The 17,524-nt window shown below is 40.2% G+C and overlaps 1 protein-coding gene across 1 annotated transcript in view; it reads right to left on the bottom strand.

Annotated features, from left to right (window-relative positions):
• Window positions 1–17,524, bottom strand: part of NEK10 (NIMA-related kinase 10) — a 249,703-nt gene that overhangs the window by 4,974 nt on the left and 227,205 nt on the right. Inside the window, exons 32-35 of the mRNA XM_006883425.1 lie at window positions 16,313–16,423; window positions 7,156–7,264; window positions 3,494–3,546; window positions 3,345–3,400 (exon numbers count right to left, since the gene is read on the bottom strand). Of these exons, the coding sequence (XP_006883487.1) occupies window positions 3,345–3,400; window positions 3,494–3,546; window positions 7,156–7,264; window positions 16,313–16,423 (329 nt within the window). The remainder of the gene's footprint in view (window positions 1–3,344; window positions 3,401–3,493; window positions 3,547–7,155; window positions 7,265–16,312; window positions 16,424–17,524) is intronic.

Raw genomic sequence — 17,524 nt, 5'->3', positions numbered from 1 at the left:
GTATCCTGAGCCAATCTTTGCCTCTGACTCACCTCTCCTCGTTACCCTAGTTATTGCGTCAATCCATCTCATCTGCGGTCTTCCTCTCCTGCCCTGTCCCTTGGCCTTTCCAAGCATGATGAAAACTGTACAATGTGTTTTAATAAAAGAATTCTTTCTTTGGGAAAATAAATATGTATTTTTTTTAAAAAAAAATGATGGTAAAAGGAAAATAATAAATTGCAAAGAATTAGCAAAGTCATTAAAGAAGAGCTCGTGTACGTTTCTCCCAAGTTCTGTTTTGTCATTGGTATTTATTTGACTTTTGGCAAGTCTGAAGACGTTTATTGACTATGAACCTGAGTCTCTGAGGAAATGCTAATAAATTGTAAGAATGACCTCTGCTCTCACTATGAGCCAAAGGAACTTGAAATCATAAGATGCTGGTAGTCAAGAACACGGAAATTCCCACTACCCTGTAGGACTGAACGTATGGAGTGCTCAGTAGAAATGAAAATACAGAATCTCTGAAGTGGGAGGACAGTGGTTGTGGAGCTGGTAATTTCTATTAAGTATATACTTCTTGAAAATGAGAATTACTCATCATCACCCCTCTACAGCTAGCACTCACAACAGAACTAAATTCACAAAGGCAGTATTTTAGAAATATATCACCAAGCCAAAAGAGCAAGCAGTTGAATAATCTCAACGTGATTCATATGAACAGCCTGTCCAAACAGGAGGAGGAGAGAAATTGTTATGAAATTGACTTAACTTCAAAAAATGAATCTTATTTCTATATAATGCCCTAAATGGGTTGTTCCTGAGGTGTTCTCTTGCCGTGGCCCCTAGTTCTCTTTGGGGAAGACTTCTGGAGTCATTCACGTGATGGTCATGAGAGGGCTTTGCTAGCTAGAAAGAGAGGCAGTTGCTCAAGGCTCACAAGGCGACTCTAGGAGAATATATTACGCAGGAGGATGTGTCCTGAGACAACCCTGAGCCGTCCAGGAAAGGCCATGTGCATGTGATGCTTAAAATCCATCCGATGATTAAGCCAGGAGTAGGATCCTTGAAAAAGCCAACGTGTTGGTGCCCACTTCCATCTCCCTTACCACTCCACCACACTCTGGTCCAACACCCGTGAATCACCACGAACTGCATTTCTTTCCCTGAGGACTTTCTCTGGCCTCTGAAAGACTACTGTATTTGCCCACCGTGGGAGCAGGCCCGAAATGCCAGGAAATGAATGTCCCTTGAGGGCAGACCTCAGACAATGAATGTTAGAAACAGGAGGAGAGACCTCACAGCTCACACATTCACATACTCGTTAAGTGGGAGAACTCAAAGAGGCATGCATTGATTGCACTGCTCTTTCAGAATGCTTTCATGGGATCGAGCTCAGGTTACCCACCATGGCAACTTGCTTGATGTTGTAGTGTGCCAAGCTGATTGCATCTCCCAGAGATCTATATGATTGGAAAAACGGGCCCATAGGATTTTATGGGAAGCCAAACTTCATACCAAATATATGAAAACCCTTGGTCAGGAACTGAAGGAATTACAAATTTATAAGTTAGGATTTCTCTTGTGACAGATCACAAAAAATGAGCTGTTTGTTCCCTGCAGACAAGAGACAGCTAGGGCCCCCCTGCAGAGGGAGTGTTAACTTCCTGTGAAATACTTCCTGAGCTAAAGCATTAGGCTGACAATGGAGAAAATTTCAGCTTCATTTACAAGGAATTCTTTTTATGATTTGTTTCCCCTGATTAACAATAAATACACAGAGAAACATGACTTGGGGTCTTCAGTGGAGAACTGCTGGCCCCCTGTGTTTTATGCTCTCTGCTCTGTCTCATTCCTGGCTGTCTGTCTCATTATTAATAATTATGAAAATACTTTACCCTCGGTCTGCAACAGGATTTCCTGAACTGTATTCCTTGAAGGTAAGGATGACTAAGCTTGGCCTTCCATACTTCGGACATGCAGCCAGGCAAGGCTATTCCTTAGAGAGGGACATCATGCTTGGAAAGATGGAGGGTCGGTGAAGGAGAGAAAGACTCCCAATGAGATGGGTTGACATGGGGACTTCAGCAATGGGTGCTAGAGTCTTAGAAATGAGGAGGATGATGTAGGATAGCGCCATTGTCAAGTGGCTATGAGTTGGACTCAACTCGAGAGCACCTACCAACAACAAGACATTCCTTACAATCTCTTTGACAGCAAACAAGCAAGTCTTTCCTCCTCCACAGAGGCTGGTAAATTGGAACCACTAAACAGCTGTAAGTTTAACCACTGTACAACCAGGAGTCCTTTTAACTTGCTTCCTGGAATAGCCCTCACAGAAACTGTTAGTTGTTGCTATGTACCATCGAGTCAGAACCAAACCATAGCTGACCCTCCAGTGGGTTTTCAGAAGCAGTAAATCGCACAGGAGTAAGATTTGCCCATTTTATTCCTGGGGAGCAGCTGGTGGGTTTGAACTGCATACCTTTGGGGTGGCAGTGCAATTTCTTACCGCTAAGCCACCAGAGCTCCATCATATCAACAAAGATCACGCAAACCCAGCAAAGTACATAACACTAATAACTACAATAATTCTGTATTGGTAGCAATTGATAAAGACCATATTTTTATTCTCTGGTGACGTGGTGTGTAGGCAATTGCACTGTTAACCCAAAGATCTCTCTGCGGGACCAAATCCATCACTGTCTACAAGTGAGTTAAGTAGGCAATTTCTTCCCTGGCAATTTAGAGAAACCCAATGGAGGGTCAGCATTGAGTAGGTTCCAACTTGGCAACACCAAGTTCAAGTTCAACAGTTATATCAGAGGATGAAGTACAGGCCAAGTGAAGTGAGAAAGGTTTCTTCCTTAAGGCAAGCAAATGGCAATGCACGTCTCATCCCACGGATGTATTTTAAATTACTCAGAAATGTTGGTAGGGCTGCATGTTTCCTTTTTCTTTCCTCCTTAACATGCCATTAAAACAATGGATGGATTCTGGTGATGAAAATATGAGCTTCCGGCTTTTGGGGAATGGTACAAACAACTGTTTCATTTTAAAAATAAAATCTATAAATTATTCTCATTGAATTTTAGCCATCGCTTCTCATGATTAGTAAGGGATCACCTTTTTGCTTTAACAGAGACTAGCCATGACCACATGAAATGATACTACAGTAAGATGGACATAGATCCTACTGTTGGCCTCTATGATGGTTGCATCTGGTCTACACACACACATTTTTTTATTTAAATAATTGAAAATAAAAATGGAGTGAAGAACTCTGGGATCAAGGATAAAGAAACTGGATCTAATATAGTTATGTCAATTCATCACACTTGTAAGTAACGTCCAAGGCTTACCTGTTTGATATAAAATTATAATAGCCACTTTCCTCTACAACTTCTTCAATCACGGCCTAAATTTTAAAAATATGTAAAAAGAAAACAAAGGTCAGTGTTAAATGAAAACAACAAAATAAGACCTTTGAGAATGACTGAAAAACCCTCACCTGCATTTGCTCATATGTTATTCCCTCCTCCAAGTCGAAGCTGCTGGATAGGCCTGAAATAGATAAATTATGGAAAGCCTGACATTTGGTTCACATTTTCTTACTCTTTATTGGCAATTGTGGCTCAAACGCAGTAAAAATAGGTCAGTTTCTTCACTGTAAATTATTTTGGCTTGGACTATTCAAACTTCCCATCTCTCATGCTTTAATCATTGATTACTTTTTTGGTGGTTGGCACAAAATAATATTCACAGATTTAAGAGTACTGCTCATGGTATAAATGAGTCAATTAAATAAATTAAAGCATGTGTGTGTGTGTGTGTGTGTGTGTGTGTGCGCGCGCGCGCGTGCTTGTGTGAACCTGCATGTGTTAGAGGCAGGTGGGGAGGGATTTCAAACACAACTTCCTAATAGGTGACTTTTCAGACGAGGATATTTATTTACCTTAGCCCAAAAGTCAGAAAGGGTGAATTATGTTCCAGAAAAATAAATTCTGAGAGGCGGTGGGGACTCTCAGAAGAGAGCAAGGATCTGACCTTTTCATTTACTTGCCTAGTAGAAAATAAACTTCTATTTAATGCCAGAGGGCAAGGCTTTTTTTTGTTAGTTAGTGTGGGTATGGTACCTTAGAACCTTAAGCTACCACTTGCACTATCAAACCTCATTGCCATCCAAGTTGATGTCTACCCACAGTGATCTGATAGGGTGGAGTAGAACTTCTCCACTGGGTTTCAAAACCCATAATCTTTAGGGAAGTAGACTGGCCCATCAGTCTCCTACACAGCAGCTGGCAGGTTTGAACCACCAATCTTTTCATTAGTCGTCAAGCTCTTTAACACCTATGCCATTAGGGTGCCTTTAAATCACTCCAGTGCTGCTCAAAGCTAGGTTGGATCATTTGTGCCCAGATCCATCAACATTGACTCCTGTGGAGGTAGGGGTTCCCCTGCTGTTTTGGATAGGGAAAAAGAGAACGGGATTAAGATTGAGGAGAGAGAAGAAAAAGTGATTACTGGCTCCTTGTTCAAGTCAAGCTTCCAGAAGCTTCTCAGAGGATGGGGAGTTGGCCTTACACTTTTGTTTCTTACTCCCTGTTATGTTAGGATTGGCTTGGTCGTCTCTGGGGTGGGGCATCCAGGTACCCCAGATGAGGTGTGTCCTCATTCCACGTCAGAGGTTCTCATCTCACGGAAGTGCTATTGAACAGGGCTGGTTGACCTCATGGCTAATTCACTTGCTCTGTGGGTCGCTTTTAAAAAGCGAATGGCTTCTGACCACATTCTATCTTGATCTTAGAGAATTTCTCAAGTACAGTAGGAAGAGAGATTCTGCCAATACAGGTTTACTTTATTCCAGAAGTCTGAAACTTAGAGAAAGTTTGATAATTAAAAAAGAAAATTATTTGCCTCAATCAGACAACAAGAAATACAAGAGCCTTTCCAGTCTAAAGAGGCAAGTCTTCCCTTCACTCTGAAAGCTTCACTTCTGTTCACTCCATTGCATGACGTAACTATAGGTTTTGAAGATTCGACAATGATTTAGAAATTCTGAAACCTCTGAGTACCTTGGAAAGCAAGCGCCTTGTTAAATATAGTAATATCAAAAATGAAGCAATACTGAACATCTACCAATGACCACATACTTTTTTTATATCTTTACTCTGTGCAATGCTATAATGTAGGTCTATATTTAGCCTCCCTTTACAGGCAAGGAAACCGGCCTGCCGAAAGGTGCACTAATTAGCTCAAGGTCAGCTATTAAATATTTTAGCTGAAACTTTAATATCAGCATTCAAGTTTCCAGAGCTTGCCCTGTTAATTTCTATGTAATACTGCCTCCCTACGTAAAATGGTTAAAATGGAGAGACAGAAAGAAAGATACATGAACAGATATCCGTCTAAGGTGAATCCCTGGTTGTTGTTATGTGACGCAGGGTCAGAACTAACTGCTGAGTGACCCTCAAGCGGGTTCTCAGAGGCAGTAGGTCACCCATCTCTCTCCCACGGAGCAGTTGGCAGAGTTGAACTCTGTGCCTTTGGGTTGGCAGCTCAACTTTTTACTACTAGGCCACCGAACCCTCCTCATGTGGATTCTACAGGTAAGTTGTTGTTGTAGGGGAAACACAGTAGTTGCAAAATAGCCAAGAAAAGTGTGTTTTACCTGGTACTCTGGGTAAATATGGAAAAGATAAAAGAAGGAAAGGGGGAAATGGAGGGTCTGTAATTGGCACAATTCTATTCACACTGTGCCTCATTTTGTGGGTATGTATACACGGTTGTGCCGTTAACACAAAAGTGGAGCCTGTCTGGCTGATGAAATCCCTCTGGATCTTCTTAGGAGAAAGACAGACAAGTCTCCACCAGAGGGAATTTACAGCCTCCAGAAACCTAGTGCACGGTCAGCTCGGAGTCCGTTCCAACAAGGAGTTAGAACTTACGCAAGGTCAGCTACAAAGCTAAATGAAGTTTCTTCTTTCCCTGAATATGCTAAAATTAGGTGCTCGCCGAGTGTTCTTGGCTCTAAGGTCACATGGTCTTACGGAGAAAGAGGATATTTGCCGTTAAGAACATGGGCATAAGCTGGGAGGTTTACAAAGCATTGCCATAAATTTAAATGTAAGTTCCTTTAGGTTCCCCACTGCTGCTTTGTTGATTGTCACTGCTCTTTATAGTGCTTTTTTTCCATTTTTTTAACACATTGCCACACACTTTTAAATTGAGACTGTGCTTAGAAACAGTTTTTTTTTTTTTTTGCAGTCATTTGCGACAACGTGTTAATTAACAAACAATGATGAGAGTCAGCCCAAAGTTTGGCAAAGTTATTTGGCTTTTGTGTTAGCAATGCTTTGAAAAACTGAATAAAACATTTGAATTAAAAAAAGAGGGGGAGACAATAAAAGATGTGACATTGCAGGAAGGTGATTGGGACCATTCAACAGGTTGGAGAGAAATAAGAATGAATTAATTACATTTCTTCATGAGTAGTTGCTATCATGTTAACAAAAGCAGTCTTGGTTTTAATGTTCTTCTGCTCTGAAGGGAGTTTAAGGTGTTTTCAAATATTAACCTATGTGTGAATAAGAAAGGGACTTTCCTAGGAGGACATGCATAAGGCACTTGAGGGGAGACATGTATTGGGGTCTTTCTAAGATGGTGATCTGAACAGTTTCCTTTCACCCTCTCTCTTTCTCTCTCTCTCTCTCCCCTCTCCCTCCTTCTTTCTCTCCCTCCCTTCCTCTCTTTTCCCTCCCCCTCCTTCTCTGTGTCTGTGTCTGTGTGTGTGTATTCTAAGACACTTTCACATTTTCTCCATTATAAACATACATATTCTTTATTTTGACTTCTCTCAATAGAAGCTTCTAAGCATTTGATTTCCTCTCATTAGATAAGCAAAAGGAACCAAAATAAAATGCAATTTGCCCACACAGTTTCTGTTATTTATTTTCTAATCAATTATCCAGGAAGGTGCCACGACTGGGTAAAATCAATCCTGGGGAATTTCTCGAGTCCTAACAGATCCTCCTATCTAATCGCTGTGACAGATAATAAACATAAACACAATTTTGTTCTTTCCTAGAGAAGTGCATATGTTAGGAACCACTGTTGATTCAAATGGTACACATCTGTCAGCAAACCTGATTTCCCTGCCTCGACGGCCTTTACCTGTTGGGTCATTTGGGGATATGCTGTTTCCTGCAGATGAATGATGTAATAAATGGTAATCTGCTGTGAAGATGTTGGGCTCGATTGGTTCTGGGGAGCCTTGAGACAACTGAAATAGAAAACGCAAAAGTCAGAAAGATAGGATGAATAAACGTATAGTGCATTGAAACAAATGAGGGAGAGAACTGTTTAAAAGCGATAGATGATTAGGTATTATTGTCATGACAGGAGTCCAGAACGAAGGCTGTTCAGTAGAGTGGGCTTGGGGGGAGGGATTGTATAACAATGAAAGAATTTTTCTTTTACTTTTCAAAGAGAAGAGCAAACTGGGGGTGGGAGGGCAAGGAGAAAAGTGCAAGGATGAATGAATGGAAACCCAAAGTCTCTGTAAACGTTCATTAAAACTAATAATAATAAAAGAAAAGGCAAAAGCTGTATCTTACTTTAAGCTCAGAAAGAAAAGACGTGCCACCTCTGCGTAAGGTTTTCTATTGTCCCTGTATCCCTGCACGAACATGCCCCCCCTTCAGGGATTTATAATTCCTTGTAAACAGACAAAGAAACATCTTCTTCCTCCAAAATAACTTCTAAATTGGAGGCAGGCAAATTACAGTGAAGGCTCTTTGATAATTCCCTGGCCACATTGAAAAAAAAAAAAAACAACAACACAAAAGTGGACACACAATACTCTATACCCTTATGAGAACAAAATACAATTGGATAGGAAAATAATGGCATGAGGTCTGGGACATCAAAATGTTATTTTTATCAGATGTAGGAGACGGAATCATCTACAATTATTCAACAGAACAATATGTTTAGCTCAAGTCACCTTTTTCATGGATCTGCTTTGAACAATGCTTCCTTGTCTGACCAACGCAAACTTTCTAACTCCATTTTTCCAAATCACTACTAATTCATTGTAATCTCTAAACACTTCACCCCAGCTCTGAAGTGAAGAAGAACTCACCGAATGCCAGAATTTCATAAAATGACAACTATTCAGCAGCCTTCTTGACAGCTGAAGTTTTAAAATAAAAATTGAAGCTATAAATGCTTTTCATCTTCCTCTGACTTGTATTTTCAATCAGTGCCTGCACTGGCCAAGTTTCTATGCCTGATTTACTATCATAATGCTTTTAAGATGTCAAGCCATGCTAATAAACAAGAAGCAAACGACACAGCTTGGACTATGCAATGGTAGTAACCTCTGATGCGCATTCTCTTGTTCACAAATTGAAGCCACATTAAACAAAACAGTTTGCTTTTACAGAAAGTTCAACAACACCTTCTCATGCTATGATCCAGCAATCCCACCCTGAGATATTTATCCAAGAAAAACAACAACATATGTCAATCAAAAGACTTAAGAATGTACATTACACTCGATGACACATAACAACAATAATAAGACCTTAATAAGGTTTAACCCATTGGCAGCCCCTCCCTGGAAGTTCAAATCCACCAAGTGGCTCTATTGGAGAAAGATGGATACTCTCTTCCCGGGTAATTCACAGTCTCTGAAAATGCACTGGAGGGCCAGCGAGGAATCCTTTCTGACTCCACAGCAATGGGTTTGAATTTTTGAGTGTGACTGCTTAAACGGCCACAGGAACCACAGAAGCAAATGCTTGTGACGGTGTTCCATCCCCACACTCCCTGCCATGCTCATATCCCCATGGCAACCCCTGTGTGTCCATCCACCTCACTGAAGCGCTTCCTCTCCCCACTGGTCCTCTACCTGCCCCTGACTGATGTTCCTCCCAAGGACTGGCTCTTCTTGAAAAAATTTCTTAGCGGGGCTGGGGGGCAAACTCAGAAAAGAGGTGATACATAATGTACACTGCACTGAAACAGACGAGTCAAAGAACTGCTTAAAAGGAAGATATATGATTAGGTATTGTTTGCAGGCTAACAGTCTGGAATAGGAGCTGCATAGGAGAGTGGACTGGGGTGGGGGTAGGGAATCGTAGAACAATGAAAGAAGTTTTTTTTTCAAAGAGAAAGGCAAATCGGGGAGGACAGGGAGGAAAATGTAAAACAATGAATGAATGGAAATCCAAGTTCTCTATAAACTTTCATTAAAATCTCAATTAAAAACAAAGAAATCAACAACAGCAGCAACAACAAAAAAAACCCAAAAAACAAACAAACAAACAAACAAAAAACAACAGCAACTTCTTAAGCCTTAACAAAATACCTTGAAAGGATGAGTTTCTGGGTCTGGAAGCTAAAGATCATAGATATAAAAGACATCAAGGCAAATTGACATAATCAGAGAAATTGTTCTACTTGATACTTCGGTAAATAACAACTATTGTTTTGTTTTAAAGGCTTGTGAGCAGCCATCTATGATGCAACTACCGGCCTTGTTCAGAGAAAAGAAGTGAAAAGAAAAATCAAAGACTGTTAGTCAAGAACTGACTAAGGCACCACGTGGGCTTTAATTTCCACAAGCCTGAGATGAGAAGAGAAGAACTAGATGGGAACCTGCTAGATGGGAACCCGCTACAACTGTTGATGGCTCTGATTAAAAGATGCCTGAAACGGTAGAAGAATGGGGGGGGGGCAACAAAAAACCACCACCAACAAACCCTTAACTCAAAATCATAAGAAATAACAGACTTATCATTCAAAACTATGACCCTTAGTCACTCAAGACTAAAAATGAAATCACCACATGATTTCAATGCTAGTCAAATAATAGACAAACTTGCTGTCAGTGACGTTTCCTGAGCACTGAAGAGCAATGTCATCAGTCTAGAGACTAAGGTGCACTTGATCTAGGCCATGGTCTTTACAATTACTTGCCATGCATCAGAGAACTGGACAATGACTAAGGATGATGGAAAGAGAATTAAAGCCTTTGAGTTGTGGAGTTGGAAAAGTGTACTGAATATACCCTGGACTGCCAAGAGCACAGAAAACCTCTGTCCTGGAGAGGGTGAAATCAGTATGTTCCTTGGAGGCAAGGATTTTGGAAGTTCTGTCTGAAATAGTTTGGGTATGTTGCAAGGAAGGACCAGTCCTTGGAAAAGGACATCATACTCTGAGGGTAGAGGAACAGTATAAGAGAGGAAGACCCTGGATGAGTTGGATTGACTCAGTGACTGGGGTAATAGGGGTAAGTGTACCAGGGACAATGAGGTTGGCTCAGGACAGAGCAGGGTTCAGAGCTGTTGTACATAGGGTCACTAGGAGCAGGAGTCAACTCTATAACAACAACATAACAACAACAGGGAATTCATCAGTAACTACAGTGATGGGATTCAAGGTGTTAGAGATACAGATTGCAGATCTGGTTATTCATAGGGTTGTCATGAGTCACACTTGACAACAACAGTTGACTAATAGCCCCAGAACAATTGTTCCTTAGAACAATTATCAATACAAACTAGAAAAGGTAGTATTTTTCCCAAGAATAGAGCTGAAAGGTCTGAAGGAATAGATGGATAGATGGAAATGGGAAATATAAGGTGGAATCAAGAAGAGTGCTGTTAGAATGTGGTTTTTCAGCCAAACCACAAAATGTAATGCGAGTGAACTGATAGAGTAGAAAAGGAATTAGTTCTGTAAACTTTCACTCAAGTCAAAATAAAAAGCAGATAGATATATATAGATGATAGATAGATAGATAGATAGATAGATAGATAGATAGATAGATGATAGATAGATAGATAGACAATAGAGATAGACAAGAGATAGATAGATAGATAGATAGATAGATAGATAGATATACAAGATAGATAGATAGATAGATAGATAGATAGATAGATAGATAGATAGATAGATAGAGATAAGATGATAGATATTTAGGTAGATAGAGATAGATATTTAAATAGATATTTAGATAGATGATAAATATATGGATGGATAGATAGATAGATAAATAGATCAAATTCAATACAGGGAAACAAAGGTCACAAACTCTTCTTGTTTAAACGTGGTGGGGCTTCATGCTTTTCTTCATCGGCTTTAAAATGAGCACTTGCTCCTTGCTGGGCGCTATGCCATATTCCAAAGAATCAAAGATTAAAAAGACATAGTCACTGCCTTTGAAGGAAAAAGACAAACAAGGCTGACAAATAGCTACTTAAAACATAATCATCAGAATGGAGAGAAAAAAAAAAAAAGGATTCCTGCCTAGAGAAAGGGGAGATTAATTCTGAACAGGGAGAAAATGAAGGAAGGATTTTATGGAGGTGGTACTTTTTCAGTTCAGCAGTGAAGAATAAGAAGTATTTTCATCTCCCAAGCTGGAGCTGGCTTTCGCACAAGGAGAAGAGCCTGTCTCTGTGGTCTGGCAGGGTCTACACTGTGAGGATATGATCCACCTTCCAGGGGACGGCTCAAGCCCGGAGCATCCCATGGATGGACCGCAGGGACGGAACCTCTGTTGACCACATGATGAGTCCTGGATCTGTGCTCTCCTTTTACCATCCCTAAATCCTAAACCATATCCAGACCCTTGGCTCACCTGAAGGTTCACACCCGATGCTCCACAGACCCCCATTAGCTTGTAATAGCAGAGCAGGGAACACTGGCCTCCCTTGGAGAGGAGTTTTATCTGTCCCCTCACAGAGCCAACACTGAGGACCAGCTCATCCTCACTGGGCCCTCTCACCTGTGTTCCCCTAACACATGCTGCCTGCCACCCCATGAATCCCTGACTCTACTTCTCCAGTCAAGAAGAGGCTGCTCTGCTTATGCGAACTGAGATGCTCTCAGATAACTCAGGAGTCACTAGAGATCAAAGATGGTCAAACGTTCTGCTGCTAGACAGGAGAGCCAAGGTTCAAGGCCATCCAGAGGTACCTGGTGATCTACCTCCAAAAACTGAGCCTTTGAAAACTGCTGGGAACACAGGCCTGCTCTGATACACGTGGCGCTGCCACGAATCCCAACTACACTGATAATATTTAGGGGGAAAAATCAAAGGCAAGGAAAACAGAAAGAAATGTCCCATGTGATGCTGCCCAACACACAGGAAGACAGACCAGGAAGGAGGGGTCAACAGGAGGTCCCTTCTCTAGCAAGAGAAGAAAGGAAGACAGAAAGGAAGAGATACAAAACCGAGAAACCTTCAGTTAGGAGGGAACATGACTTGTTTCCAGGAGATGCATGGATATGGGTCAGTCGGGGGGGAAAACATTTCAGGTTCCTTTGCTCTCTGGGAGTCAGCTGCAGGCGCTCGGATAGCAGAAAACTGGGAGTACTGTGGTTCAAGTGACCTGTGTCTGAACTCGACTCTCCTGAAGATCATTTTAATCATACATATAAAACTCTAGCAAACACGGATTCTTTTCACGGGAGATTTGAGCTTACTGTCTTTTTAAAAATAAACTTATTGATATTCATAGGTCAATATCATAAAGTACTGCCATTGCTGCTACTCATGGTTTGATCTCTGCTCAGCTTGGCTTCTTTTTAGCTTGGCTTGGTCCTTTTTGGTCAACACCATCCATGGGAGAAGTCTCCGTGCTCGGACTTCTAATGTGGCGAGTTCATGATTTGTTCACCTGCAATTATCTTCTCAACTCCTCTTTATCGTGTGTGTGTGCCTGCGTGTACATGTGTGCTACCAATGCCAGGCAGCAAAGCATAATAGTACTGTTTGCATTTTGTACCAAAGAATCCATTCCATTTCCTTAATAACAAATAGGTCTAAGCTTAAGAATAGACTCATGAGGGGAGAAAATGAAATCTTAAAAAGAACCTCACTGACATTCACACAATGTACTACTGTGCAGCACTCAGGAGCAATGATTTAAAAACAAAACAAAACAAACAAAAAAAAAACCCTACAGAACTTGGGAGAGACTAGAGAGCTGAGTGAACTAACTCAGTCTCGTAAGGATAAATACCGCCTAAGACCATTGCTGTCGAAATAGGAGGATAACTAGTAAAACATGTATGGGAATGCAAGGGGGAAGGGCAAGGAGCGGAGGGGAGAGGATGGGTAGGGGCAGAAGCACTGGGTTGCACAGTTTGGTGGTTGGAGGGAGGGGGTGAGGGAAATGGGAAGGACCCAGCTGGGTGGGACCTAAAGAGATTGGGTAATGATGGGTAAGGTCCAATGATGATTGATTTTATAAAGTATAATGAATACGTATGATTGTATGAAACACAATATGAATGAAGAATAGTGTGAAACACAATGTATATGAGCTTTGTGAGCAAACTAACATAAAAACAGAACAAATTAAAAATCTCATTGGTAGCATGACTAAGTCAAATGTAAGTATATATATATGATAAATGTAAATATATATATATTAAACTGGAGTGACATCAAGCTTCTTTACCCAGGGTGGCCTAAATTGCTGTACCCAGAGTATCTCAGAAAGGAATAAATCGAGTAACCACCTCCAGGGTCTGTATACAGCCTGGCCACCAACCACGATTGAAGGATTGATAGAGGGATTCGACTTTACCATGTTGTTTTCAGTCGAATAAACAGTTTTCTTCCTGTCAGGTTGATTTATTCTGTTTGAAATTCAGTTTTAATATGTGTGAGCAGGAATATTTACTAGCATTTAGCCAACTGTTGAATTCAAATACGGAAACGTCAACCCCTTAACCAAAACAAAGAACAAAGTCAATGCAGCCGTGTTCATTCCAAGTCACGGCAATGTACCGTTGGGTGTCTAAGGTTGTAAATATTTCTACAGAAAGACTGCCTGATCTTCCATCAATCTTGTATCTATCAGATGGATTTGAACCACCAACCTTTCAGATAGCAGCCCATCACAATGTACAAGTGCTCCATACAACCACCACTGCTGTTATTGTTAGATGCCATCCAGCAAGCTCCAATAAGCAATGATCCCATGTAGAACACAACACAGCTACACACAGACACACACACACCCCGATCCCACGCCTTCCTCATTCTGTCAATGAGCTTCACCACTGTTGCTGTCACTGCGTCAATCCGTGCCAACATGACCAGAACAAGTCACATAATACCTTCCCATCTTCGTTTCCAACAACTACTCTGGAAGCACTTCTTCCAAGAGAGATTTGTTTGCTCCTTCAGTCATCGCTGGAATATTCTGTATTTTTCCTTCAACATAATAATAAATCAAAGGCATCAATTCTCCTTTGATCTTCCTTATTAACTGCCCAACCTTTGGATGCTTATGAAGCCATTCACAGTATCTTGGCTTGGATTAGGCACGCCTTCATCTTTAAACAGACATCTTTGCTCCTTAGCACTTCCCCACCACCACCACCACCACTAGTTTATTTCTAAAAGGCGAATACAAATTCAAACAAATTCTTTCCATTTCCCTCACCCCGCCCCATCAAACTGTACAACCCCATGATTAATCCTCCCCTCCCCTTGCACATCCACATCCCTCTGCTTCCAGCCTCTCCCACCCCTCCTGGATCCTTATACTCATTCTACAATAACGGTTTTATACAATATTTATCCTTGTAGGACTGAGTTACATCACTCAGCATGTTCTCCAGTCCCTCCCAAGTTAGGTAATAATTTACAAAGTTATTGCTCCTGCTGCATAGTTTTCCACTGTGTGAATGTACCATAATTTCTCAATCCATTCGTTTGTGGTTGGACATTTGGGCTGTTTCCATGTTCTTGTGATGATGAATAATGCTGCTATGAACACTGGTGTACAAATCTCAGTTTGTGCCTCAGTTCTCATATTCTCAGGGTATATTCCAAGTAGTAGAATAGCTGAGTCATATGGAATGTTTTATGTTCAGCTTCTTTTTTATATCTATATTTTGAGGACGCGCCAAACTGCCTTCCAGAATGGTTGTACCATTTTACAATCCCATCAACAAGAGTTCCTTTCTCGCCACATCCTCTCCAACATCTATTACTTGCTGCCCTGTTAAACTTTGCCACTCTTACTGGAGTGAGATGGTACCTCATTGTGGTTTTGATTTGCATCTCTCTTGATGCCAGTGATTTGGAGCATGGAAAGAGTTTTCACAGAGGAAGATATTAGAATGGCAGACAGACACATGAAGAAATGCTCGTTAGCACTTTTAAAGAGGACTCTGACAGCGTATTTGTCCAATGCAATACATCGATTAATTTCTGGACTGCTACTTCCGCGAGTGTTGACTGCAGATTCAAGCAAAGTGAAATTCTTGATAGCTTCACTCTTTCTCATCTATCATGATGCCTGTTGGTAAAATTGTGAGGATTTTTGGTTGTTTTAATGCTAAGGCTGTTTTGATGCTTTGACACTGTTTGATGTTTTTGTTGTTTTGATGCTAAGGTTTTCATCCATGCTGAAGGCTACAGTCTGATCTTCCTCAGTAATTGAGTCAAATCAGCAAGCAATGCTGTGTCATCTCTGTTAACAAAGATTGGTGATGAATCTTCTCCCAATCCTGAGGCCGCATTCTTCTTCACATAGTCCAGCTTCTAAGATTATTTGCCCAGCATACCAACAGAATAGGTATGATGAAAGGATACAACATTGATTGACAACAAATCATACATTTATACATAAATTATACAATCATACATTTCTTAATTTTGAACCATGTAGCACTCTCTCTTTCTAGTCAATGAACTGCTTCTTGGTCTATGTACATGTTGAACAATTATTATAGAATTACTATCCTTTTAAATATTAAACACACAGCAAAACACCTGAACGCCTTTGTATCGATAGCCCCCAAGTAAACCCTTTTATGATATTCTCAGTTTTCAATCAAGATCCATCTCAGGATATCAAAAATATCACTTGTTCCACAGCCTTTTCTAAATTCAAGGTCTCAGATAGTTAAATGATTTGTAGGGAGTAAGTAGAGACACTAACTTTTAACTTAGACACTTGAGGAACACAATTAAAAAATAAAATACTAGACTATAACCTTCTAAAAGTTGCTAAAATATGCACATTTTATAATTAAGGCTATTCTGATAACACTATTCAGTAAACATGCAATAATGCTGCCAGAATTTTCTATCACCCTTCTAAAAATGAAACTTGCAGAACTAAAGTTGAGAAAATTAGACCCAAAGGCATATCCCCAAGTGGATATGCTAAGCAGTGATAATGTAACTTCATAAAAAATCCAGCTTCATGTCTAAAATAAAGAAGGTCTGAATGACAACTCTTCTGAAGTTGTTTTGGTAACCAAAGGAATTCTTATATATGGAATACTGTACCTTTTTAATTTCCGATTTCAAATTGCAAGGGTTGCTCTGCTGACTGAAGAGGGATTTCTTGAATCTTTCTATAACCCTTCTTTTCAAGTTGTGGTGCAATGCAGGAGGAAGCTGTGGAAAATGACAAAGAACTCACTAGAGCCAAACTGTGAATGTGGCACAATTTCCTGGAAGCATTTACTGACAAGAGAATGTAACTATAGTCATTCAACAGAACTAACAGTTTGGATTTTACTCCAAGAAGCATGTGACTTTGTGCCACAATTCTTTATTCTGTGGTTTAGAATGAGATTACTTGGCAGCCAATTTCCTAGTATTCACTGATGGGAAAAGTAACAATATTCACTTAACAGAACTAAACAAGGATTTAGATTTTACTCCTAGCAGCATGTTATTGTATGCTACAATTCTTTATTCTATGATCTAAAAGGAATAAGATACATTACTTCATTTCATTTCCAAAGTCTGCTTTCATTTATCTTAGCCTTTCTTTTTTATGGATGTTACTTTGACCTAGAAACAAAGTTATATAAATGTATACATGTAAATTGAGTCTTACAGCCTTGACAAGATGAAACAATACTTTATCATGTTTCTAAGTGCTCCAACATACCCAGATCCTGCTTAACAGCCAGCCCTGGACCTTGGCCTGATGAAACTTTCTGTAGTAGAAGATTGCTATCTATGTTAGCTCACAGTCAAATACCTGCCTGGAAGTGCTCCTGTAAAGTCAGCCAGAGTGAGGTCTGATTTTAGAAGTATGTCTTAGACAGGGGAAAAAGAGAATAAATTAGGGCTGAACAGGATGAGTTTGGTTTCATAGGAAGTCACTGGATAGATAGACAGATAGATAGATAGATCGATAGATAGATAGATAGATAGACAGATAGATAGATAGATAGAGATATAGAAAGAATACAGATATATACATATTACAGTATATTTTTTCTATTTAATTTTCCCTCCAATTCATTCATTGTTGCACATTTTCCTGCCTGCCCACCCCTCAACTTTTCTCTTTGAAAAGAAAAAAAATTCTTTCACTGTTATACAATCTCCCTCCCCACGTAAGTCCACAGTCCACTTTACTATGCATTTCTTTTTCTGGAATATTGTTATGAAAATAATAGCTAATCATATATTCTTTTTAAACAGCTCTTTTCCTCATCTGTTTCAATGCAGTATACATTATTTATCCCCTCTTTTCTTAGG

Source organism: Elephantulus edwardii, unplaced genomic scaffold (assembly GCF_000299155.1).
Source record: "Elephantulus edwardii isolate Elephantulus edwardi_28Jun2011 unplaced genomic scaffold, EleEdw1.0 scaffold00027, whole genome shotgun sequence".
Classification (NCBI taxonomy): Eukaryota; Metazoa; Chordata; class Mammalia; order Macroscelidea; family Macroscelididae; genus Elephantulus; species Elephantulus edwardii.
Note: the sequence above shows the minus strand (reverse complement) of the source record. Positions and strands in the feature narration are given on the sequence as shown.